The sequence below is a fragment of the Gordionus sp. m RMFG-2023 genome, chromosome 3 (genome assembly GCF_954871325.1).
Source record: "Gordionus sp. m RMFG-2023 chromosome 3, tfGorSpeb1-WG-v2, whole genome shotgun sequence".
Taxonomy (NCBI): domain Eukaryota; kingdom Metazoa; phylum Nematomorpha; class Gordioida; order Chordodea; family Parachordodidae; genus Gordionus; species Gordionus sp. m RMFG-2023.
In genome coordinates, this window is record NC_088777.1 from 18,415,233 (window position 1) to 18,441,999 (window position 26,767).

A 26,767-nucleotide genomic window follows, 5' to 3' on the forward strand; every position below is an offset into this window, starting at 1 on the left:
CAAAATTAGAAATAAAAATTTTTAAACTCACATGGTGATAGCTTATTCTATTTACAACACAATCACAGATGCAATTACCAATTCTATGAAATGATTCTTCTAGATATTAAAAATCAGGCTTTAGAAGAGGCACTAACTCTAAAATTTAATGCATGTTTCGAAGGGTAAAAATAATTGATATACATATTCTTAAATAAAGATTTGTCCTAATTTTATTAAATAAAGCATTTTTTTAAAAAATTTAATCGATATTTATTAATTAAATTTTTAGCCTTAATTATTATTTTATAAATTAATTTTTTTAAAGTACATTCATAATAAAATATGATCAGTTTACCTTTTCATTATTTATATTTAGGGCTTTGGATCAACCAATTTTTTAATCCTGATATTGCTATAAAACCTTATAACCAATGCCAATCTGATGATTCTCATTTACCATCTATATTTGAGCCTATATAAAAAATCAATATTTTATATTCATATCAACTAACTTTTATGAAGGATATTATTATTCTTCAAAAACGAATCATCTTATTTAAAATAAGAGCAATGCTTATGGTTGAATTGATTATGACTCATTAGATATGTTTAAACCCTTTTCTTGTTGCTTTTGCTACTTTATTTTCTTAAATTATTATATTTTTAAACATTAAAAAATAAATTAAATTTCAGATTCTTTTATTATTGAAATTATGCATGAAATAAAAAGTATTATATAATATATATTCAATTATAAAATAGCAATAAATATTGGATCAAATTTAAAAAAAATATTAACCTGATCTGATATTTTTTTAAAATTCTATTGACCCTGGTTTAATACGATATTTAATTTGCACAGCTCTATTTATATTGAACATTAATATAATTGTTAATGCTAAGTGCTAACATTTAATTTATAAAATTTTGTATAATTAAAACCTTGCAATCTGGTCTTATCCTACTGAACTTTGGTTCCTCCCTTTGCTTAGATTCAGGCCTTGACCTTTAATTTATTATTGAATACTATTTATAAAATATTAGGGTTTATTAAATTGAGTCTATTAAGTAAATTTCCCCCAAGTTAATATTAAATAAGGAGTACAAGACAAAATATTTTGATTGTTCATAGAGCTGCACTGATATCAAGAATTAGTGTTTGATCAGCGCTAATAACATTTTAAAGAAAATATTAAATCTGTCAGTTTTTAATAGATTGATCTTATCTCATTTTTAAATGTTTATTTTAAACATTAATTCATCATAATAGCTGGTTTTATAATATTTTATAAATAAACAATGGATTGCTCTCCAAAAATTCATACCTTTTTCCATCTTTAGCCCTTTATTTTGAATCATTTTACTGCCCACCCTAGAATTTTTAAGATTTCATTATTTAAAAAAAATTTTTGGCTGTGTTTTACAAATTATTTTAAGAGAAATTGAAAATTTTAACAGGAAGTGAATATTAATTTATTAATAAAATTTTTAAATAAAATATATTTTTTTTCTTTTAATATACTAGTATGTAGTAGGTAATACATTTATTTTTTTCATATAGATATTTTATTTATCTTATACTATTTGTAACAACCTTGATTAATGCTTGGAACTTATATACAATTTCTATATCTCAAATTGAATCAATAGACTATCAGGGAGAGCAAGGCATGTAATATTTATTCTGCTTTACAAATCAAAGGAACTATATAATATAGATTGAAAATAAAGTGTATTAATTTGTGAACTAAAAGAAATGTGTATTCACTACATTCTTCAAACTCTACTAAATTACAAAAATTAGGAAAAATTTTATACAAAATTAAGAACGATAATACTCAAACTTTATTAAGTAATCACCCTTTGCATAAATTGATGATAGAAGACAATCAATCATATTTTGTAGACCAATTATAAAATAAGCTTTTTGCTTAAAGACCTATTGTCTAACACGATTTAGTGAATATTCTTTGATAATGGCAGATTAAGGCTTCAGGATGCTCTCAATCCAAGGATTTCTGAAGGCTTCAAAGATCGTCAGGAATGTTTTTTCAAAAATTTTGCTTTGATAGAAATTTTTCAATAGTTCATTAAACTGAATGTTAGATGGAGGAAAAAAGATCTTTAGACATTTTTGGATAAAATTTGAACCTGCATCTTCATACTGAGTGACGTCTCTCACGTCATTTGATTGTATTTAATAACAATTAAACCTGTCAACACATGAATATTTTAAAAATACGTCTATATCAGTTTCAAAATTAGAGAATTTTTTTTATAAAGAATTCTAAGAAATGCAAAAAGATAAGTACTAAAATTTATTGTCCTATGTCTTTAAGAAATTAATGCTTCTGAAGCTAATATTTTTACAAATATAGTTAGATTGAATTGTTAAAAATAAATATTTTTTTGAAAATAAAATTTTATTTTATAAAATTTAGAGTGTTATAAGTTCGAAAAAAGAAGCTTCAAAAATTACAATTTTCAAATAGTTTATAAATTACAAACAAAATAATTTCAAAATATTATCTTTTATTATTTTGAATTTCTATTTTGCTCATATTGTGACGCAACATAAATTTTAACTCACACCATTGGTCAATATTCAAAAAGATAATTAACTATGAATTTTAAAAAAATATTGAGCCAACATTTGCTATTATATGAATTTATAAAATAAAAATGTCTAGATAAAAAAGAAAGAACGAAGATGCGGTTAAACTTTATTAATTTATTTTGAAGAATTTCATAAATTAATTAATAAATGACAGAATAAATATTGGTGAAATATGCCATTATTATTTTCGGTACTATTCATGTTATGGCATTGGGTTGGGTATCGGTATCTGCTAAAAGGGTGATATCGGTGCATCTCTGGTAGATTTTAAATTAAAATGATTTAACTTATCTCTTGAGAGCATTCGTTTGAGTTTTAATTTTTACTCGATGATTAATAAAAATAATTTTTGAGATTCATTATAATTCCTTTAGGGGACTATACTTATTATTTTTCAAAGTATTTAAATAATTTACATATTTATTACCAAAAAAAATAAAATGCGAACTTATCGAATATAGGTCCAAGCTCGAAAAAACAGACATAATATTAGCAGGTAATATATATTTTTGTTATTAATAAAATATAACCTCTCCATATAAAAGTGATTATTGGCCACTAAGAATTTTTAATAGTTTATTTTTATTGGTCGGAATAAAATAAAAATTGGGGGGTTTTTTCATGTATATTTAATATATTTTTATAATTATTATGAATACTACTTTAACAAAGTAACGCTGTTACCTTTTATATTTATTTATGAGGAAACGCTGTTTGTAATGGCGTCATTTCATTAATACTTTACGGCTCTATTATTTATATATCTTTCATAATACATAATATATGTCAATAATTATCTTACAAAAATTTTACTCAAAAGATTTATATATCATATAGGATAATTAGACTTAACCTATATTAATGTATGTGCTATATAAACATGCACATTATCAATAAATTTCTTTTATATTGTAGTGCAGGTTATAAAACGACAACCCAATTTATTTTGTTTTCTTTTGTGAAATTAATTCCCACAATAGAAAACGCAATTATTAAATCTAGCAGTATTTATAAGAAATGGCCTGTATTTTGATTGGTATATTTTTATAATTATAAAATTATTATTTGGCTGCAGATAAATTAATAAATGATACGTATTATGACCAGTAATTTTTCATAAATAAAATATCACGTATTATTTTTTTAAAATTCATTTTATATATGCAGTAGCTTAGAAGTTGAGATGGAACCCATTCTAGTAGTGATTTGCAAATTCCTGGCCGATTTGAACTGGGTCAGGCCTAATAATTAAAAAAAAAGATTTCAGCAGAAGGTTGGAACTTATGAATAAAGTAGCGAATTATCAAAAACCTTGCCGGGTTCCAAATAATATTTACAAAATAATTTAAAATTCTCCCATAATATTCAAAAATTTAGAGAGAAAAATCACTACAACGCCATTTTCGAGGATTTATTTTATTTTTTAATTTTATTAACTATATAGATTGGTAACTAAATTTAACTTGTAAATTAATTATAACAAAATAAAGAATTATTTTACTGGTAATTAAGATATGGGTAGAAAATATATCTAAAATAAATTAATTCAAATACAAAACGGTTAACTGACAATTTTTATACTGAACATATGATACGAATATTTTCTTCAATGGAAATTAAATAAATACTGAAGATTTTGTTATTTATGTTGTATTTTTTAAATTATTGAGGCCTTGCTGTTTCGTTTTATTTAGCAGAACTATATTTAGCCTTTATCTTCCTCTAAACATCCTGGAAAGAAAGTGGCTATTTAGATTTAAGAATGCCATTCATTTAATTTTCTTAATAAAGGCTGTACATATCAATATAGTAAACGAAGTACACATTTATAAATATAATTTATTTAAAAGCTTACATTTACTTGTGTCTTATACGGTGAAGTTTAAGAAATAGAAAGCTAGCTACATTATAAAAAATTTAAATGATAAATAAACCTATTACCTTAAAATATGGGAATATTAGAAATTATAAATAGGAAGCAGTAAGTTTTAAAATACTAAGGCTAGAAATATAAAATTTTTTAAATATTTAGCATGCATGAATTCTTGGGATATAATCATATAAAGATCATGAATCAAATATATTTTAAAAGTAATTTGAAAAGTAACGATTCGATTGTCGTTAAGTTCGTATTTATATTTTATCAAAAATAACTAGTTTTATTTTTTTGCGCATATTTTCGGTATCTCTAAGTAGTTACATTAATAACTCTAATTAAATTGAATTTTTTTCAGCTCCTTTATTATTTTATTTTGTATGAAATCCTTTTAAAAAAATTTTTGCGCTAATCCAGATTTGAACCTCATACCTTCGGATTATTAACTCGACCATCGATAGAATTGAACTACATGGGCTATTTAAGATATTTGTATATATATATTATAAGTTGTTCAAAATGTAATTGGTTGTGAGTCCACTTGCTATACCATTACCAACACCTGGGTATGGTGTAGACTAGTATTAAACGGCTCTTATGAGCAGATTTTTAAAAACGGCTAATTCAATATTTTAGCCAGAAAAAGTGCCATCTATGAGCTAAATTCAGGCTTGCGTAATATTTTTCTGGATAAAATATTGTGTTAGCCGTTTTTTAAATTTGACTCAAATTGAGCCGTTTAACAATATTAGTGTAGACACTTTTATATAATAAAAACATAATTATGGATCTTCGAACATAGCAATTAATTTTATTTAAAAATATAAATATAAAATTATATATTGTCTTATTTCTAAATAGTAGAACAACATTTTGATCTTGAAAATTTTCATTCTATTTAGATTTAAACCAAAAATTAAGAACAGGACACTAAAAAATAAATGGACTCCCCCTTCTATAGACTTGAAAAAAACTAAAATAGGGTGTTCTTATTCAAATCTGAACAGCCTGGACTAAAGTGAAATAAGTTTCAAAAATAAGACGAACCAGGACGCGGCCTGGCTATTTAGTATATAATAATGGAGTAATAAATAATATATTTATATTTTTTTATATAATTTTATAAAAAAAAATGTCACTAGATTTCGATGGAGTATTATACCACATTTCCAATCCCGAAAATGACAAAACTAAATTAATCGTGAGTATATATATAAAATTCTAATGACTCACTCTTTTGGTAATAAATATCTTACTTTCCGAAATAATATTTAAAAAAAATATGCCAATCCCAAAATAGAATTTAAAATAACCTATATTGTACACATTAGTTTACCTTAATGTCAGCGAAAATATATTATAATCAGAATCGATGAATTCCTTCCTACGGACATTCAAATTTAAACATTGTTTTTCATTTTTCTCAATTGAATGAGAGTTGTAATTTTTAAAGTAAAATAAGGAATTCCATATTTATCTCGTCAAATATTAATTTTTCACGATGGTGTAAGTAAACGCGCTACTTTGCTGAAAAGCGCTTTACTCACAACATTATAAGAAATTATATATTTTAATATAATTGAAATTCAATAAATATAAGATAATATTAATCATCTTTCCTATGATTTAATGATGTTCAAGTGTAAATGTAACTTGTCAAAAATTAGATCGAAAAGAGCATAATTAAAACTATAGAGTATATCTTAATTTAAAATTTTGAATTTTACTTTTATGATCCCAATAATTTTTATTTCTCAATGAATTTTATATTTGTTTAAATATTGTAGTAAACAATTTCAAATATTAAATTGTATTGTTCTTTCTCACGTATTCATTATTTCTCATAATAATTGTTTTCGAAATTTGATTTGCACATGCTCTCCTTTTTGAACCCATATCATCGCAATTATCAAAAATTATATGTATTACAGTGAAACGAGTATTTATACAAATAAATCAACAAGGGGTAAATAAATATAATAAAATTTTAATTTAATCCATATTGAAATTAAATATGAACAAGCAATTAATTAAAGATTAATCGTTTTTAAATGATAAAGAAAAATTATAAAAATTATGTTGTAAATATATAATTTGTGATGAAAAAAGTAAAAAAAATTTTGATCTTCTTTGAGATGCACAAGTAAGATTTTTAATTAAATTTCATCAAAATTCTAAATCATTTTTTGTAAAAAGTCTTTTTGATATTTGAAAATATTTTAGAATTTCTTAAATATAACTTATCCATTTATTTCGATAAAAATATGATAATTCTATAAATTTTTATAATAATTTGATAAAATAATTAATACATAAAAAATATAATTATAATTTATCAAAATATTCCATTGTTCCACGAATTTGATGATGGTGCCTTTTTAGAAATTAAAAGAGTTAATATTATAATTATTAATTAATACAAATCAATTATAAGAATTACCTAATTCATCATTTGCCCACAATAAGCCAACTCCAAATAGCTTTGCATGTGATTATAAAAGTTAGTAAAATCATTAGGAATGAATCCGTGTAAAAGCTGAATAATATTCCCAATAATTTCATCTCTTGAATTAGGGCGGGATTGATTGCTCGATATTTATTTTTCAAGAGTGCGAAAATTTTCGATGGGATTTAGCTGAGGTGAATATGGTGGTAGGTATACAATCCTATCTTTATAAGCATCAATAAGATGGCTTCTATGGATAGATGCATTCTCCATTACAATAATTGCATCTGGTGGTGAGACACTGATAAGCTCTGTCATAACCCATTATAAGCTCCTTCGATTATTTTATAATGGATTACCCCTCCAAATACAATTGTACATGCTTACATTTTTACCCTTAGAGGATGGGATTTTTATTATTAGACAAACATGGTATGGCGCCCAGGCGTATATTGGTACAACATGCAAGTTCATTCCAGTTTCATCTAAGAAATATAATTTTTCTCTTGGGATATTTAAGATTTTTACACAATAGATTTGATCAATATTAATTGCCCCAGGAGTATTTCTTCTAGGCTCCTTGGCAGCTCTTTTTTTCGACCAACCTTATATTTATTTTTGATATTTTACTAATAGTTGTTTTTGGACAGCTAGCGGGTAAATTTTTTATTATCACTTGGATAGTAAGAGTGTTATTTTCCATTAATAAGCTTATGATATCTTTCAATTATGGGATAATCTTTTTTCTTACTTCCTCATTTTGAAATACTGTATTCATTTAAAGGATCTCCATTTATATCTTGGAATGTGTCCCGTCTAAATTTATGGACATATGCTGTAGACATTTCGACGTATTTTGCGATATCTTTAATATTCATTTGTTGTTTATCAGGCATTGATAACATTTTAGTAACTATTCTATTTTTTCTTTATTCCAATATTGTGTATTATTTTTGGTCTTTGAATTCTCGACAAGATTGGGAGTTTTCATTTAAATTGGAAAAATTTGTATTACTATTGGATAATAAAGATTCTATATTAAACATTTTTTTTATTAATTTAAGAGAAAAAAAAATTAATAAATATTTTACTATAACACATTTTTTTATTTTAAATTAAATTTCCAACACATTTCTTTTTTAACGATTAATCTTCTTAATTAATTGCTTGTCCATATTTAATTTCAATATGTAATTAAAATAAAATCTTATTATGCTTACTCCCTTTTATTGTAAGTTTATTATTAACACTCGTTTCACTGTATCAGTATTACAGTCGAATTGGGTATTATATAAATGAGCTATTAAATTTTCCTTAAATATCATTATTTCCCCCACCCCTACAATTTGTCGGGTTACTCTTACCTTTTTAAATTTTACATAGTATATTTAATTTCCAATTCTCCTTTTTTTCTGGTAAATTTAGCTATACAAAAACCACAAGTGCTCTTTCGCAAGCACTGACTCCTTAAGTAATTCTCTTTAGTCTATCCAACAATCATTTCATTATATACTTTTCCAAATATTATGTGTGCTGGTGCTGTTTAAATCAAGAGAAGAATAAACTATATTTGATTTATTTTTTAATTTTGTAGGAAACATATTTTTATGAATAAGGCGTTCAGGAGGAAATTAAAGACACGACTACACTTATACCCAAAAAAGAAATCCTTTTTTCTTGAAAGTTATAGCTGAGACTCTATTATTTAACTGAATTTTTGAAGACGATACAGATACATCATTGGCAATTTTCAAACATCCTCAGATAAAACCTTATTTATAAAAATATGATATGTATAGGTGATCAAACGTCCATCAGGGAACGAAAGCTTCTCATTCAGGATTAGCATTCTTGGGACGCGTCCCATCCAAGATTAGTGTCTTTGGGATACGTCGCTCTTTCAAAAAAGACAGATTTTTTTTAGAATTTAAAATTATTCGAAATATAACATTGTGATTTATTAATATGTCCTTATTTTATTTTGAATTCTATAATAAAAGTAAATAGATAGAATATATAAATAAAAATAAAGCAATTATGAATTTAAAAAATTATTGGGACAGGAGAGGTAGGACGGACTTAGACGCAGCCCGTGCAAGGTTAGTCCTATTGAGATGCGTCCCATTCCAGAAGCGCTTTCAGACGCGTCGCGTCCTAAGAATTAAAGATGGAACTTACATTTGATCACCAATAATAATAGGCATCCTTCATCTTGAGAATTTGTTTATTACAGACGTAATTCTGAGATATAAACGATCCCTTTTAGTATATTTGGAAAAACAATTACAAAATTTAATTTAAAAAAATGTTAAAAGTATCAAAATAACCCATACCATTAGTATTCGTTTAAATTGCTTAACTCAATCCCATCTTTACTTCGGATGCAGTTTAACTGTTGAGGGAAATGTTGTAAAGGTTATATTATTAGACATAATATATGTAATTCGATCCTCCTAAGAGCTTTGAGATCAACTAACATTCCATCAGGTTTTTTCAAATCTGATGGGAAACGTTCTGATAGAATTTCTTAAAATCCTTGGAAGAGAGCTAATTTTAGGTCGGGATTACTCTTGTATTGATCTAAGGCTCCCTTCAATCAAACTTCGAACATCCTCGAGAAAAAGTGCAATTAATGTTCAGAAATTTCACAAAAGACTACATTTTCATTCCAATAATTTCCACTACCTTGGTATCGAGTTTTATCATTTGATAAGGAACTTGGTTCTCACATTCGCAAATTTACCAATGAACTCCGTTAAGGCTTTTTCTTGAGGCAAAGACTAGCCATTGCTATTCACAAGGCTTATTATATCAGCTTCATTTTTAATATTAATATTTGTTTTTTCAATTATATATAATTATTTTTTTTTTAAATGTTGTGTAATTCATTTTTCAGCGATGTGAACCCGAACCCCTTTTAAAAACGAGGTAGGTCTCGAAAAAATATTAAAAATCTCTTAAAATATTTTTGACGGTTTTATTATTTTATAAAAAATAAATAAAAGTAGATTTTTTTTCTTCGCATTTTTCAAAATTTTTAGTTTCCATTTTGTAGGTAAAATTTTATTATGAATGATAATTTAAAAATATTATAGGAATACGTTATTTTTACAAATTTTTATATAGTTGTTTTAATATTTTATTGTTTTATCATTTTTTTAAAAAATTAAATAATCAAGAAAGTAAAATAAAATTTTTCTTGAATTTAGGTTTGTACGAAAATCTTAAAGAGGATATTTTGGAAGATGTTATGATTGTTTCATCCAAAAAACATTTAAAATTAAAAATAAATTAATTTTAATATATTTTGCGTAAATTTTTATATCAAGTAGAATAAAAAATATCAAGTCAATATTCTTTATGCACTCCAAACTCTGAACTCGAGCCCCTTTTTTAAATTTTTATCTCTGATCTTTTGTTGAGAGGCTCGCATCCTTAGTATATTTATTTTTTGAATTTGATTGCTTTAGCAAAGTTTGGAACCAGAATCTGGACCCCTCGAAACCACAAACACCAATTTTTAAAATTTAATGACGATTTCCAAGTTTAGCCATATAAGCTAGTTTCCGCTCTAATTCTCCTTCTATTTTTGTCGGTCCTGTCTGAGCTTCGTTGTTACGAGATTCATTTTTGTCATGTCCTCCTTTATCACCTTTATCTAATTAGAGTAATAAATTGTGTTAATATAAGGTGGTTTTTTTTATTTAAAAAAAATTTGGTAGGATATTTTTAGGGCTGTGCCGATCCACATATTTTTCATCAATTCGATCCGACATTTTTCGATATTGGTTCAAAACCGATCCGATATTTATATTGATTTTTCATCACCCTCCTTTGAACCAAATGTAATTAAGAAATCAATATTTTTTTATGCAAAAATTCGAATTATGCATTTAATTTTATTATTTCTACAGTAATTTTAAAAAGTTTACGGATATTGGTAATATTAAATGAATTTTTTATTATTCCTCGTGAAATTAGAATTTCGTAGATAACGCATTTTGCAAAATTATCTTTGACTTTTGTAAAATATTTCCATAATTCAGATATCATATTTAAAAAAATTCTTTCATTAAGGTATAAATAATAAAATTGGCGTTATTATTTAAAAAGATTTAAAATTAATAAAACTTTGGGTGCTCCTTTCTATAAAAAAAACTTTTTACTATAAATCTATTTAAAAAAATAAATAAAATTTAAGAGGTGTTGTGCATTTGCATTGTTTAAAAAAAAATTCTTTAGAAAATATTATTAATCTAAAATAATTTTAAAAAAAAGTAAAAAGGTCTACAGATATCGGCCCGATCCGATATTTTTGGGAAATGCTAAGTATCGGTACCGATCCGATATTTAATATCGGCACAGTCTTAGATATTTTTATTATTATATTTAATTATTAAGTTAAAATCATATATATAATAAAAACCAATATATTATAATTATTTATTTTTCAAAAAATATTTTTCTAGATCAGTATCAGTCTAAAATATTTCAAGGAATTATTGAAATACGGAGCCGATACGGTAAACATTTTTTAAATTTTTTTTTACAAAATATGCCAACCAGTGGCGTCTCTACCTATTAATCAGGCGGGCAGTGCTGAGCACGCTTTTGCGTCCCCTATTGACGTTATTGGTTGATTATTCGAATCAATCCCACATAGGGTTGGAAAAAATCATGATTTGAAAATAAATGATTATTGAATCAAAATTTTTTTTATTTAAATAAAGTTTCGTAATAAAAATAATCTTAAATATGACCTTAAGAAGTTTAATTCTCGAGGAAAAGTTATTTATCGAACATATAATCGTTTTATTACATTAAATATCTATTTCCCTATGGAATTTATAAAGAAAACATTGTTAAATTAGCAATATCGAATTGGAATAAAATATCACGATTCAGATCAATTTTATTTAATCATGCCGACCCTAATCCCACTTCTAAATAGAGATGTAGAATTTTATTAAAATAAATTGACTATTCCGATACGTTACTTCAATTTTTGTAAATGCCGATACAATTCAATTTTAGAATACGGGACCCATTATTTAATATTTCTATAAAACAATAATATATTCCGACATCTTCAGCTCTCAAGCGATGCTGATCTGTATTAAGAAATATTCTCAGTGAATGGACTTATACATTGTCTAAAAACTACCCTACATCATGTTTTAGATAAAAAATGTTAGCAAAAAATACTTATTTATTAATGCATTCTTAAAATTAACAAAATTTGCACCCTAGATACTGACTTTTTTATGAAAGTTTTATTTTTTTTGGAAATCTCGATTTTTTTGCATTATGTTTCTTATTTCATAATTTTTACGTTTAAATATATTTATACAAATTCTTGAAATGTATCATTTAAAAATTAAGGATCAAGAACAAAACCCACTTCTAAAAATTTTTATCTCACTTTACGTAAATAATTTTTTTAAATATAAGAATGCTTTTTTATAAAATGGGCCAATTCTTAAGTGGCTTGTATCGGCCGTGATTCCGATTCTAAGGATCTTCCATCTCCACTCTTAGACTGCGATATTTTTATATAACCTTTAGTTCCCAAATAAACAGATATTTTATATTTATATGATGGAATAAATAATCATGATAACATTTTAAATTTTTTGTTGCTATTTTTTAGTTTCTCAAGAAAGAATATCAAGGCTATTGCATGTCCGAACCCGAAAATGGTTTATATATATAAAGAAATACTAGTTTTGAGGAATAATATTTACTTGAAATTTGTTTTGTTAACGCTAAATTGTTTATAATTAATGAAATTTTAAAATAGTTAATAATACCCCTTTGCATTATTTAATATTTCTACCCGTTCAACAATAGGAGTGCTTTATTCATCTTTTTTTTTAACTTCGAGATTATTATACATTTCGGCGCCAACTTTCTATTTTTCCCCATAAAACTTCAAAATTCTAAATTCCAATTTATTTTTACTTCAATCTCCTTCAAATCTTTATATTTAACTATAAATAATAATGATCTATTTTGCGATAGGCTACGATTTCTCTATATGTTATGATCTCAAAACCCTAGTTGAAGAATCTCGCGGGGATGTATCGGAAAAAGAAGAAGGCCAAGAGGAATTTTTGCCAGGTAACAACTATGTTTATTTGATATTATTTTGATTAATCTAAGATATATCAAAAGCACTAGATGATTAACTAAAATTCGGATCGAACCGATTCATTGTGAGATGTCTTTAGCAAAAAAACAATTTAGTCCAAATAGATGCTTTAAAATATGTAAATATATTCGACCTTTGCACAATTTATAATGTCAGTCAACAAGGACAAAATATACTCTCTGATATACAAAGCTAGTACTCTCAAACGAAATTGTCTAGCCGGCTTGTTTTTGAAATATTTCGATTCGCAGAACGTGAAACTCGAAGGAGCCCTCATTCATTACAGGGAGGATGAAGCCATGTAAGAAAATTTTAAACAAAGTCTCTTTTTTATATTTTTCTGAATTGTTTCACTTTCTTCGCAACCTAAAACCAGTGATGTCACTAACTCTTATCATTTAGGCAATAATTTTTTATTTATGGACGAGATAAAAGGCGTTGCTCAAATATAAATATTTTAACCTTGTTGAGCTTTCAACTTTCCTAGCGAATTCTCGAAGTCGACTTAATTTTCATTTAAAAAGAAGCTTAAAATTTATGATTTCATAAATTTTTAGTGTAATTAATTATGGTTTCAGCTTTCGAAATATACTTGTTTATAATATTTTTATAATTTTCATTAAAGGTTAAGTGGGCGAATATTTTTAATGATGTATAACTAACTAGTTACCTTCGAAAAATATTAATTGTTTTTTTTTCTCCCTTCCTATTAATCGCCATCCTTACCATGGCTCATAAAATTGTGTAATAAATGCCGACAACTTAATTTACCAGCTTTTCTTGGAAAGTATAAGAATATGGATCCACATTTATTTTTATAAACACTACTTTTTTAATGTAAAATACACTCTTAAAAGAATATATATTAATTTTGAATTCTCTTATAGCATATTCAAAAATTTAATGGGGTTTGTAGCAATTCGGACCTTTTGATTTTGATTATTTCCTTGCTTATTATTTTAATGTTAATTATTTCTTTTTTAATTTAAAAATCACAAATGCTATATTGAAATACTTCTATTTCAAAAATGAATAAAATATAATATGGAGTAAAACATAATGAATCATGATTAAGAATTTATTCAGGTGGTTCCATAAAAAGTATTTTTCTCCTTAAATTTAGTATTTTGTAAAAAGGTATCAGGTTAAGATCATTCTCCTTAAAGGGTTACACTACGGTGATATTACTAAATGTTGGTGGCATTATTTTCGATATAAAACCTATTTCATATTGTTATAATTTTAATTTATTGCTACTTTCTTTTATTGTCACTTTTATGTTTATCAATATTTTTCTTTAAATATATCGTAAAGTCTATCGCTATTATATTTAATATTGTTTATTTATTATATTTTGTATGCCACATAAACAAATATCACGGAATATTTATTAAAACAAGGAATAAAAATCATAAATAATAAAAAAAAATTTTCTCGAGTTTTTTATATCCGCCGAAATAAATATACATTTATCCATGGGGGGGGGGGGGGGTTAATAAAAATTTGTCAATATTTTGTGCTTTATTAGTGTCTAACCACTATAGTAGCCAGCATAAATGAAAAAAATATTAGTAACGAAATTTTGACCAAATTTTATGATTAATACGCGACTGAAAGCATTATTCTGAAAATTTTATCAATGTTTAGTCAATTGTAAATTAATTCAATCCATTCGGTATAGAAAGAAGAATAAAATCTCCCCCCAAACTTCCCATTTTTTATGATCACTCTATATCTTATTCTATGTTAAAAATAATTATTTTAATTAAATTTTTGCATATAACAAAATTTTGCAGAGAATTTCATTATAGATTTCATTTATTATTTATATAATAAAATAAATTTTAATATAAATTTTATACAGATTATATTAAAAATTTATTCTAAATAATTATATTTAAAAAAAATAAAATTACAATAAATATGAGTAATTTTTGTACTTTATTTTAAAAAAATTCTAATTTAACATTTATAATTAATATACATGCATGAGTATCAGGTTCGGGCTGGGTCGGGCCTAATATTTTTTAAAAAAATTTGGGCCGGGTTGGGTCGGTCTTTGGAAATTTTTTTAAATATATCAATTTTATGTTAAATTTTTTATGTAAAATATTTGATTTTATTTATAAAAACTATACGCCATATAACATATATCTTTTATTTTGAGTAATTATAGAATTTCTATATTTAAATAAATTCGGGTTAGGCCGAATAGTATAATATATAAATATTATGACTAAGAATTTATTATAATTACGTTTTGATATAAAAATTTTATGACTAAGAACATATAATAATAATATAGCAATTTTATGATTTGAATTTATAAAGAAAGGTCTACTTTTCTCTGAGAATTGATTAATTCATCTAGAATTTTTATCTAGAATAATCTCCTTATAAATATTTAAAAGTGCTAATCTATTTAAACGGCTTTCGCCCGTGATATTTCTTAAATATGTTTTTAACCTTTTCAAAGTTGAAAAAGATATTTCATTAGTGAAAGTGTTAATCGGTAGGGTAGCTAAAATAAAAAGCAATGTTTTGATATTAGGCAGGAAATCTAAAGTGCAATTACACATGGAAAGGGCCTGAAAAAGCATATTTTGGTCTCAAAGAGTACTCTATTCTGTCAAAATTTTTATACCAAAATTCGACATCACAAAGTAACTTATCATACAATCCTGATAATTCATCAGAATAAAACTCTGAGATTTTCTTAATATCCTCTCAATAAAAGCTGTTTAAAATAAAATTGTGACTAATGATTCTTTCCTTTAATTGAAATAAAAATGTATCAATAAGGGGAGTAAAAATATTTATTTTATAAAAATCCTCAATCGTAGATGATCAAAATTTAAGCGATTGGACTATCTAGAAACACTATTAAAATACATAATCCCAAACATATTAGCGATCACCTTTACTTTTTCATTACATTTACCAAATTAAATGATTTTTCTAAAATTATAAAAAATTCATTATAATTTTTAAAATTATCTAATTAGTTTAATAATATAAATTTTATTATTAAATTTATAAATATCTAATTTAACTATGCCAGAAAAAAATTTACAATATATTTTTATTGTTATTTAATATTTTACATATAATTTTTAATATATATTTTTAAACCATGTTTTCATTTAAAATCGAAGATTCTTATTTGTTTTTTTAAATATATTTCATTTTTTTATAAATTGAAACCGTTTTCTAAATAAAATTATTCGCAACCCCCCCTCCCCCCCCCCCCCCATTTTCCCTGTCTACACCACTGCATATATCCTATATACAAAAATGTATAATATTATATTGCTAATATTGAATACGATTATAAAGCGAAAGAAATAATAATTCAAGACCATTTAATAAATCAATTTTCACGGAGAAATGGGTGGAAATCCGAGGTGGGACATGTTACCGATCTAGTGGGGGGCAACGACATGAGCGAGACTTACGGCGGAAGTGAGGGAAAATATGCTTTAGGAGAAGCCAATTCGCGCGTTTAGGAGACACTGGCCCGTGGGGTATTAGTTATGGGAACAAGGCTTAGGAGCGACACTACGGTAGAAAGGGAAACTGTAGACTAAGTTACCCGAAGAATTAAGAAAAGCAACCGTGGGTGATAAAAGCCCCAAGTAAATTTTTGCCGCCCTATAACTGGAATGGAGTTAGGCGACTGGATAGATTTTGTGATTACGGACTCGGAGCTTGAGTAAATCTTGGGAGACGAATCTGGAGATTTGATAGGGAGGAAGTTGTGGAAACAGTTTCATTAAATATTTGAGTTTATTAATTATGTATAAATTTCATGTCAAGGCATTATTATCGGTTATTATTATTTCTTCGCTTTATAAAATTGATCATATTCAATATTAGCAATTTAATACTATATTTTTTATTAAATAAATATAGGAGTTATTTTTAATAAATTTATATGATGCGGGTGTAAAAGACGTGAGAAAAATTAATTATATTTTTTATTTTTATTTCTTGTGTTTTAATAAAACATTCTTAACCTTGTTGTCATATTTCCTTATATGGATACAAAATATAATGAAGTCAAACAATATTAAATATAATAGAGATAGACTTTGCGATATTGAAATACATAAAAGTGATAATAAAGAGAGTAGGAATAAATATTAGTTTCTCTTATTGCATTTTAATTTTTTTAGGTATATTGAAGCTAAAGAGGACAGAGTAACAGTTGTTTTTAGCACACTATTTCACGACGAAGATGACTGTATCATAGGCAAAATATTTCTGCAGGCATAAATTATTATTTATATTTTTAATATTTTTTTGATCTATTTTGAGAAGCATATATAGCATGATAATTAATTCTAAGATTGGCAAAAATCATGATTTATTTATTAAATAACGATTTTTTAAATATTTAAATCAAATTTTATACTAAAGTAAAATATGACATGGAAGGAAATTTCTGATAAGGCACAGTCATTAATTGAACATGCATTCATCTTTATTTATTAAACATCTGTTTCCCCATGGAATTTATGAATAATAAATGGAATAAAGCGCATACGCCTCTCTACGTTGTAGTTACAACAGAGCTACGCTAGGTTTTCCTCATTTCCATCTAATTGGAAGATTTAAGTTAAGTGTAAAGTAAAATATGAGGAGCCCTTCACACTTTGTGGGCAAGCCGCACGTACTTGTACGCATAATAGTTCGTGAACTATTATTTAAACGTCTGTGGGCTGGGACAGATAAGGGAGGACCAAGATAACATCCCACACCCTATTGTATTTAAAAGTAAACTGGACGGGGAAGGCTCTCTAGAAATAAAATTTTAAGAATCTAAAAGAAAAATATGATAAATAAATAAGAAATGAAACCTGTATTTTGGGAATGTAAGGGTTTGGGGAGGGGGTGGAGTTACAAGAGATAGGGGTGTTATTTCAGATAGTTGAACTTAATCTTGAGAAGCTTATCTATGGATTTTTTATTATTGTTTAGTTTGGTAAATTGTTTCCAGTTTAAGTTAAGGTCTGCCACATCTTTTAGAACACGGTTGAATCAGAGTGTCTTATATCTGCTATATGACTTGCCTTTGCAGGTGAAAAGCCATGTTAGAGCATCATGGGCTAGGTTTGAGTTAGGATGTCTCAGTATATGATCTAAAAATTGAATACGTTTTTTCTTGAGCAGAATGCGAATGGGGATATGTCTTGACATTTTCCACAATTTATCATTCGATATCAACCTGGGGTAAAATGCCATTTATAATTCTTAAGCATTTGTTGATGAATACTTGATATTTTCTGGTGTCAGCTTTACTAATTTCCCAGGTCTCACACCCGTATAACAAAATGGGGATTACCGTAATCTTGTACAAACCTAAATCTCCCTGGTCTTCCAGAGCTTGAAAAATTTGTAGAAAGTTGTCCTTGCTTTCTGTATTCTCAGCTTCAGCTCATCTTTGCAGCCTCCTCTATTGTCTATAGTGATCCCAAGATATTTTATTTCTGTAGTTACCTTGATTACTTCAGAACCGATGACAATGTTCTCCATGGGGGGAGTATGTCTAGCCAATAGAATCATTGTCTTCTTGAAGTTTATTTCTAACCCGACTCTTTGACTAATAGATTTTAATAGAAGAATGAAATTATGAGTTTCTTCCAGGTTTTTGGTGATAATCACAACGTCGTCTGCGTATGAAATGATTCTATTTACAAGATGATATCTATTGTTTAGGACTGAGTTCAGTTCCAGCAGATTGGCAGCATCTAGAGTGTCTTTCAAAATTTTGTTCATTACTATATTAAAAAGGATGGGGGAGAGAACACATCCCTGTTCAACACCTTTCTTTATTCTAAAAGATGGGGAGGTTTTGTTATTTATTTTACACTTAGTGAGCAAGTTTTTGTAATGATTTCTTAAAATTTTAATTATGTTACTATCAATACCTACTTCTGAAAGTATTTCCCAGAGCGCATTGTGATTGACATTATCGAACGCTCTTTTAAAGTCAATTAAGGTAAAAAGAAAAGGCAATTTATATTTATCACATTTTTGAATTATAATTTTGAGAGTAAGGAAAGGCTCCATGATATTCTTGCCTGGACGCTAGGCACAGATGTATTTTGCGAAAAGATTATGTGATGTTTGTAGAATTCGCGTCTCAAGTAAGACCATAAAGACCTTAGACGCAATAGAGGTGAGAGCTATAGCCTTATAATCTCGAAAGTTGGAGAGGGCGTATGCGCTTTATTCCGTATTCCGTATGTTAGATTATCAATATCGAATTGACTAAAGTAGTAATCAATCATGTGTTATCAAATTATTTGTTCATTTATGATAATTTTAATAAATTCTGATTTTTCAGTATAATTTTTAATTGAATTTTAATATTTACAATATTTTATTACTTTAAAATTATTCTTTTTTATTAAAGATTTGTTTTGCACCTCGACTAATCTTGGTGTCTAAAAAAATATTTAATCAATATTATTACAGGGCAGAAATAATTATAGCAATTTTTTTTATATCTCCTTTAATTTTAACAATATTAAAATGATTTTTATAGGAGTTTATTATACCAAAATAATAAAATTATATAATCAATTAATATTTATTATACAAAATATAATAAAATGAGGCAGAATAAAAAAAAAATTAATATGAAGACAAAAACTAATCAAAGAAGAGAAATAATTGAGATTTTTACACCAAAAAAATGATTTAAATCACGCAATCCTATAATTTTAATAGTGAACAAATTTATTTTGTCATTTCTGCAATAAAATCGATATATGCGCGTTTATATGAAAAGAGTTTTTTTTGGTTTGCTCAATATAATTAAGAAATTTATTTAGCCTAAAACTTTCATGGGTCTTTATTGTTATGACCCTGATTTCATATCATTTTCTTTGCAGGACAAGATAAGCGATTTTTCTTTAAAAAAAATGAATACCTATTTATATTTATAAGAAAAAATTTAAATTTTATTCGAATCTATTTTTCACCCATGCCTAAAATAAAATAAAAATCTGGATTAGATTGTGGGAATGCAATTTTATAATCCATTAAATTTTTAAAAAAATGATTGGCCTGCATTCTTTGTCACACCAACACGTTCACTTAGGGCCCTTCTATGCATATGAAATAAATGGGCTATCAATTTAAGTTTGATTTCTCAATCCAGTGGGGAAGGGTAAGTTGCATGTAATAATTTAGTGAGATTATTAAATTTAATAAATGTTTTATTTATACACTATAACTAGGAGTTTAAAGAGGGTAGAAAAGCTAGTCAAAATGCACCCCACATTTTATTTTCGTCTTCGGAACCGCCCAGAGAATTCAAGGAAAGAACTGATGTTAAAACAGCCCCTAATATGAGTTACATAACTTTCAGTAAGCTAATATCATACATTATATTATACTTTTTTTATTATTTAATAATCGAACTATTCTATATTTACCTAAATTTTTATACCTCTAATATTATGAAACCTTCTATTCGTACAAGTTGTCATTATTTATGACACTTAATTTAATTATTCATTGGTCAAGAATTCCCAGTTTTCTATTTGTCTTTTGGTATTTCCTTTCTCAAAATTGCACATCAAGCCTCCCAGTTTTAGCTTCACACCATCCCCTACAATTCCAGGTCTTCTGGTTACCCTCTAAGGTTTGTTTTTATGGTTTATTTACTTCCATAATTGTGCAAATCTTATCCTAGTCATCATTTACCCTTCAAATGACCAAACCATCTCTTTTTTCAATTTTACAAATCAGCTGGTGACACGTCATGTATCGAACATAAAAATATTTATAAATCTCTGATTTTTTTAGGCTGCGTCCAAAATGTTTTTAAAAAATCCTTAAATTTTCTTGGACACATTTAAGTTTTAAAAAAATAAATATTAAAATATTTAAAATGTTTGATATGATTCAATTATTAGTTATTTATTATATAATATTTGAAGATACGACTGAACATAAAAAATGGCTTAGATATTTGGTTCAGGTGTATATTATAATTAGAATATTAATATATTATTCATGATAAAGATCAAGGATCTGAAACTAACATACTTAATACAATTCAAATTGTTAAGGCAGATTGCCTTTTACATAATGTAATAAAAGGGCATTCAAAATATAGAACTTAGTTCAAATGAATAATGCCTACCAGATTCTAATGAATCTCAATACCTTTGCTCAAATGGAAACTATTAATTTAAGAACACATTTCAAAGATATGTAAATATTTAATTGTATTTATTTTATATTTCATTTATTAAACTTTGTATGAACCTATTATTGATAATGGTGATAATAAATATTATTTTTATACTTAATAAATACATATATGTTGTAAATAATTGTATCATTATTTAATAAACAGTTGGAAAACCTGAAATAATAATTGTTTTTGACTCATTTATATAGGAATATAATTTTTCCATATTATATATAAATTATTATATGAGTTAATAATATAATACAAAATATAAATATTTTACATAAATAAAGTTAAATTTTCACAAAATAATTTTTTAAATTTAAATTAGGGATGTACCGATATTTTATATCGGATCTGGCCAATATTTCACCCATTCGATTATCGGTAAATATATTACTTTTCGATCTGATCCGAAAAAAATTGCTTTTTTAAAAAAAAGTTATATCTGAAAAATCATTTATTTTTATAAAGAAAATCGAAATCCATTTTTATGTTTAATATTTTTAATAGTAATAATTAGTTAATAAACATTCTGCCATATTGTTATTTCTTTTCGCATTCTGTTTATAAAAGTGTGCAATAATCTCTTCAGAATCTGTTTTTAGTGAAGCTAGTGATATTTACAGTCCCCATCACCGCAGACTGACCTCTGATAAATTGAAAATTTTGGTATTTCTAAAAAGAAATCTTCGTTATATTTATTTAAATATTTATTTCAAATTTCATAATATATTTGTTTATTACTTATAATGTTTACTTATTATATAAATAAGTGATTTTTTAATTGAATATAAACTATAACTGACCATTATAAATATTGACATATGTTATGGTATAGTTAAATTATAGATGTTATCCTAATAAAAAATATATTAAAAATTAAAATTATTGCTATCTTTACAGAATACAAAATTAAGATAATATATCGGATCGGTAATCGACCGATATCAATTTAATATCTGTAATATGGATTGGCCTCCAAAAAGTGGTATCGGTACACCCCTAATTTAAATATATCTATCTTCTATTGATATTGCATTTGTTTGATTTAAATTAGATTGACAAAACATATTCTCCAGTTTGTTTGAATCTAAAATATCTATTTTTTTTTATAATAAATAATATTATTTATTATAAAATTATTTTACCTTTAAATATTTCTGTTCTTTCAGAATCAATAATTTTTAATTTTTTCCATTTAATAGATGGAATAGGAATATTTTTAGTAAAATTCATGGGGTTTTCATTTTCTTTATAAGCAATATCTTGATCTAGCTCTTATTCAATAATAAATATCAAATAATAGAATATAAAATACAGAAATTATAGTATCCTCAATTGAAGCAATTTCAATATTTTGATCATCAAGTGGGGTTTCTATTTCATTAAGGTATTGTGCAGCCTATTAAAATATATAATTTTATAAATAAAAAACTATTTTATATTTTTGTCTTTTAATATTTTACATTTGTATGTGTCAATTTGAAACTTGACTCAGAATATTTGGTAATATTACCAACATTCTCTTTTAACCATAAATATTCTTCAACATATAGTAAATCTTTACTTTCTATGTTGGTTGTCCCAGCACCTATTAAAATTTAATTATTATATAATATAAAAAAAATTTTACCAGATTTTTGTTGGGTGAGAGAATATAATTTATTAAATTTAGCCTTTACAGCTAAAATCTTCTTCACTTGATCATAATTCAGATTATATGTTTTTCCAATTTCCTCCCAAATTTTCCTATTTTCTATAGAATCTCTGAATTTTAAGTCATTTTTGCACCAGAGGTTCCTGTTGCACTCTTATGCTTTCCATAAAATTATATTCTGACACTAAAAAATATATTAATATAAAAGGCTATAATCGTGTAAGTTAATAAATTTATAAAAATTAACAGCATTAAAAATTGTACTTACTATTTGTTTACAAAAATTTTAAAAATAAATAAATACTGAAAAATGAAATTGGACACCATTTTATTTTTACATTAAAAATAGCTTAGTTATTTTTTTCTTTTTAATTTATATTTTTATGATTTTGGACCCAGCCTTAAAAAGTAATTTTAATGTAAATTAATTTCGGAAACAAAAATGGCATGTTACCAGCTAATTTGTATTGATACACATTTAAGTGAATGAATCGGTGGTTTAAATAATATTGTATTTCATCGATTTTTTTTTATAATGTTTAAAGTTTAATCTGAAAGGTCACTTTGTAAATAAAGGTATGCAAAATCGCCGTTGGAGGTCTCGCCATATCTTTAAATTGTTTTAATATTATAATGTTTGACGGATTTTTGGTATTGATATATAAAACAATCGATATTAACTATAAATATGCTTTTGCAATATATATTGATTGATATTATTGTGTGTTAGCTTTCTATTTCTTTTAAATTGTAATTTGACACTGCAATGGAAGGTTTGATTAAACCCACTTACTAATTTCTTTTACAAAATGCTCATTTGTTACATTATATGGAGTATTATTTTATATCTAATGTGATAAGATATTTGAAAATATATATTATAAAGATATTATATATTTTTAATTTATAATAGTTTTATTACCGCGTCACCTAACTCCCCAATGCAGAGATAATACTATAGACCTTATATTCATGTTCCGAAATTATTTACATTACCATATCAAATGTTCAAAAGTAATTTCAAATATTTTTTTGTTTAATTCAACAATCTAGATTTTTATGATAGATAATTAATCGGTAAATATTTTTCATTTAATTCAGTTTTGACTTTTATTCGCGAGATGTACAATGTGTTTTTTTAATTATATTTTATTTTAGTTGACTATAACATTTTTTGTCTCCATATATTTAGGCCTATATTCATTCCAGGATGCGTGCGAAAACCTCAGAATTTCTCAAAATATTAAACAGAGCTAAACCGGAAAAAACATTGTAATCTTGAATTTAATTCAGATATAGAATATTTTTCTTCTTTTTTTCAACAAGCAGAAAACTAATACAGTATAGTAGGACAATTCATTTATTAGGATTATAATGGAATAGTTTTAATTTTGATTTATGAGAATTACTTTCACTTTTGGTAAAGTTATAAAAATGACCACAATTACGGGTGCCACTACAATATAGTTGTGATATTGTATTATAAATTAGAGATGTATCTAGTATCGATCGATGCTCTTTATTTTTTTGCCTATACCATCGGCCGATATGTAACCCTAGGTCAGTTGAAGAAACTAATCCGTGCAATTTTAAACAAAAAAATAATATCTTGCAAAATATATTACATATTTTATAATTTGTCTTAAAAATTTATATTTTTTAAAGATCATTTTTATTCAAAAATTATTAATTAAGAAATTTCCCGCTCTTCTCTGTATTTTCAGACTGATATTTATTATTTTTCCGTTCTTTTTGAAATGATATATTTTCTAATAAAAGAAAAGAAATGAATTACAATCTAAAAAGTAAGAAAAAAATATCAATAAATTTTATTCCATCATTGGCGTTTTATTTGTTACATTTTGTTTAAAAAAATTTTTTTTTAATTAAAATAAGTTTAATATCTTTGTTTCAATATTAGGGTTGTGCCGATTCACAAATTTTTCACCTATCTCTTCCGATATTTAAATTTATTTTATTTACCATCTATATTTGAATCAATATCATAAAAAAAATTAATATTTTCTATTCAAAAAAACCCCACTAATTATTGAGTGTATTTTTTATTCTCACGAAGTATCTCATTTAAAATATGGATAAAGTGTATGGCTGAATGTAGTATTGTTAAAAGGCTCAATTTCGTCGATTTTTTAAAATGGCCGTCAAGATTTTAAGCAAATATTATTTCCTACGCCTCAAAATTCAAAAATAAATGTCCGAACCTTTCTGCCAAATGTCAACAAAATCTCCAAGCTTGGATAATTTATCTTTAGTTAAAATCTTGAATTAGCCATTTAAAAACATAGCTTTGTGACTCTTTATATATTATAAAATCATTTTTTTGCAGATATAACAAGAAAAATTGAATAGCTATTCTATCTATTAAAATAATTTGATTTTTTAAACATTACAAATAAATTGAATTAAAATTCCTTTTATGAAATTTTATATAAAATAAAAGATATTAATTATATACAATCATAATAAAATCAAAAACGATAGAAATATCGGATCGAATCAATTTCGGTGCCAATTTTATCCGATATTTAATATTGGAACAACCTACAAAAGATACATGAAAAATTTAATCAATAGCAAAAGATAGATAATTTTAGAAGTGAAGGTAAAAATAATTAGCACTTTAATATTATATAATTAGAAACAAAAAATTTATTTATTTAAATAATATGGTTAAATTATCATGTATGTTTTTCAGTATATTTTATATGAGTAACGGTGGTGGTATCGGCAAAAGAATTTATATCGATTCATCTCTGATAAAGTTTAACTTTTTGAACTTTGGAAAACGGATAATTTTTTTAATTACCTTAGATTAACTTTAAAATACTAATATAACTAATTTATTGTGATTTTACAATTCTCGATAAATAACTGATACTCACATTTATTTTTGAATTAATTATTTAATTGTATTTTTTTTGCAATTCAAAGACCGGCCGTATTTCATAGAGACTTTGGCTCTAGAAAATCTTTGCAACCAGATAAAATGAATTTATTTACCAAAGATATTATGACAAATCTCTATTGATTTATTTATATCAACAAAAAATGTCCATATACTTGCGTGAAATATCAATCTATTATATATTCCCTCAATGTATGTTTGTGCTTTGGTTATTTTATGCAAATAAAACTATCATACTAATGTATATATGGGGATATTGTCATAATGTATGTTATAGCCTTGGATAATAACCTGTAATGTTCTATTTCAGAACAAATTTTATTTAGTGCTTTTTAATAAAAAATAAATAAAATAACCATCTTTTTTTAAAGAGGATGGGGAAGGGTAAAAGTATTCTCATTAAATTTCCATTTATTTTTTTTAAGGAAAACTATTAAAATCCTCCAAAGGACAAAAAAAGGACAACAAAAAATAATTGCTAGCGAGATGACTACAAAACTCAAATCAACTCTGAAATTCGGATAATTTTGATCACAAATTGTTTATCTAACATAATTCATTATGCTATGATTATTGACATATGCCACATTTTGTAAATGCAAGGTTATAATTTGTGATTTATAAATTATATTTTTGGTTTCAAAATTAATGCATTTCTTGTTTTATAATATTTTTTGGTTACTAATTTAAATGTATGTACAATATTTTATCTTATTGAGATATCATATCATTAAATATGTTATTTATTTCTTTTTATTATTGTTTAGACTCAATTGCCTAATTTCTTATTTAGTTTAATTGCCTGTAATATAATTTGATATTGATTTTAAATATTTTGAAATAAAATTTTTGTATATATCAGTTAACAATTTTTATCGGTCATTGATATTTAATTACAAA

General features: G+C 25.3%; 1 protein-coding gene across 3 annotated transcripts; it reads left to right on the forward strand.

Annotated features, from left to right (window-relative positions):
• On the forward strand, window positions 1-26,567 carry LOC135927619 (actin-related protein 2/3 complex subunit 2-B-like). Of its 3 annotated transcripts, none has more exons than XM_065463727.1 (12): window positions 1-164; window positions 3,061-3,095; window positions 5,618-5,676; window positions 11,391-11,444; window positions 12,572-12,620; window positions 12,943-13,041; window positions 13,265-13,373; window positions 17,248-17,341; window positions 20,320-20,449; window positions 23,855-23,955; window positions 24,134-24,213; window positions 26,293-26,567. In XM_065463727.1, exons 1-12 carry the CDS (start codon window positions 91-93, stop codon window positions 26,390-26,392), a joined length of 984 nt encoding a protein of 327 aa, XP_065319799.1. In that variant the 5' UTR covers window positions 1-90; the 3' UTR covers window positions 26,393-26,567. The 3 variants fall into 3 exon arrangements, with proteins under 3 accessions (XP_065319799.1, XP_065319798.1, XP_065319797.1); XM_065463726.1 differs by lacking the exon at window positions 26,293-26,567 and adding an exon at window positions 25,894-26,012 and having other exon boundaries at window positions 13,229-13,373; XM_065463725.1 differs by having other exon boundaries at window positions 2-164; window positions 13,229-13,373; window positions 26,293-26,552.
• Window positions 26,568-26,767: the final 200 nt, after the last annotated feature.

Coding starts and splice junctions, on each gene's coding strand:
- LOC135927619 (XM_065463725.1), top strand. CDS start 91: ATGATTCTTCTAGATATTAAAAATCAGGCTTTAGAAGAGGCACTAACT. Junction 165..3,060: donor TTTAATGCATGTTTCGAAGG/GTAAAAATAATT, acceptor TATCGAATATAG/GTCCAAGCTCGAAAAAACAG. Junction 23,956..24,133: donor ACCATATCAAATGTTCAAAA/GTAATTTCAAAT, acceptor CCATATATTTAG/GCCTATATTCATTCCAGGAT.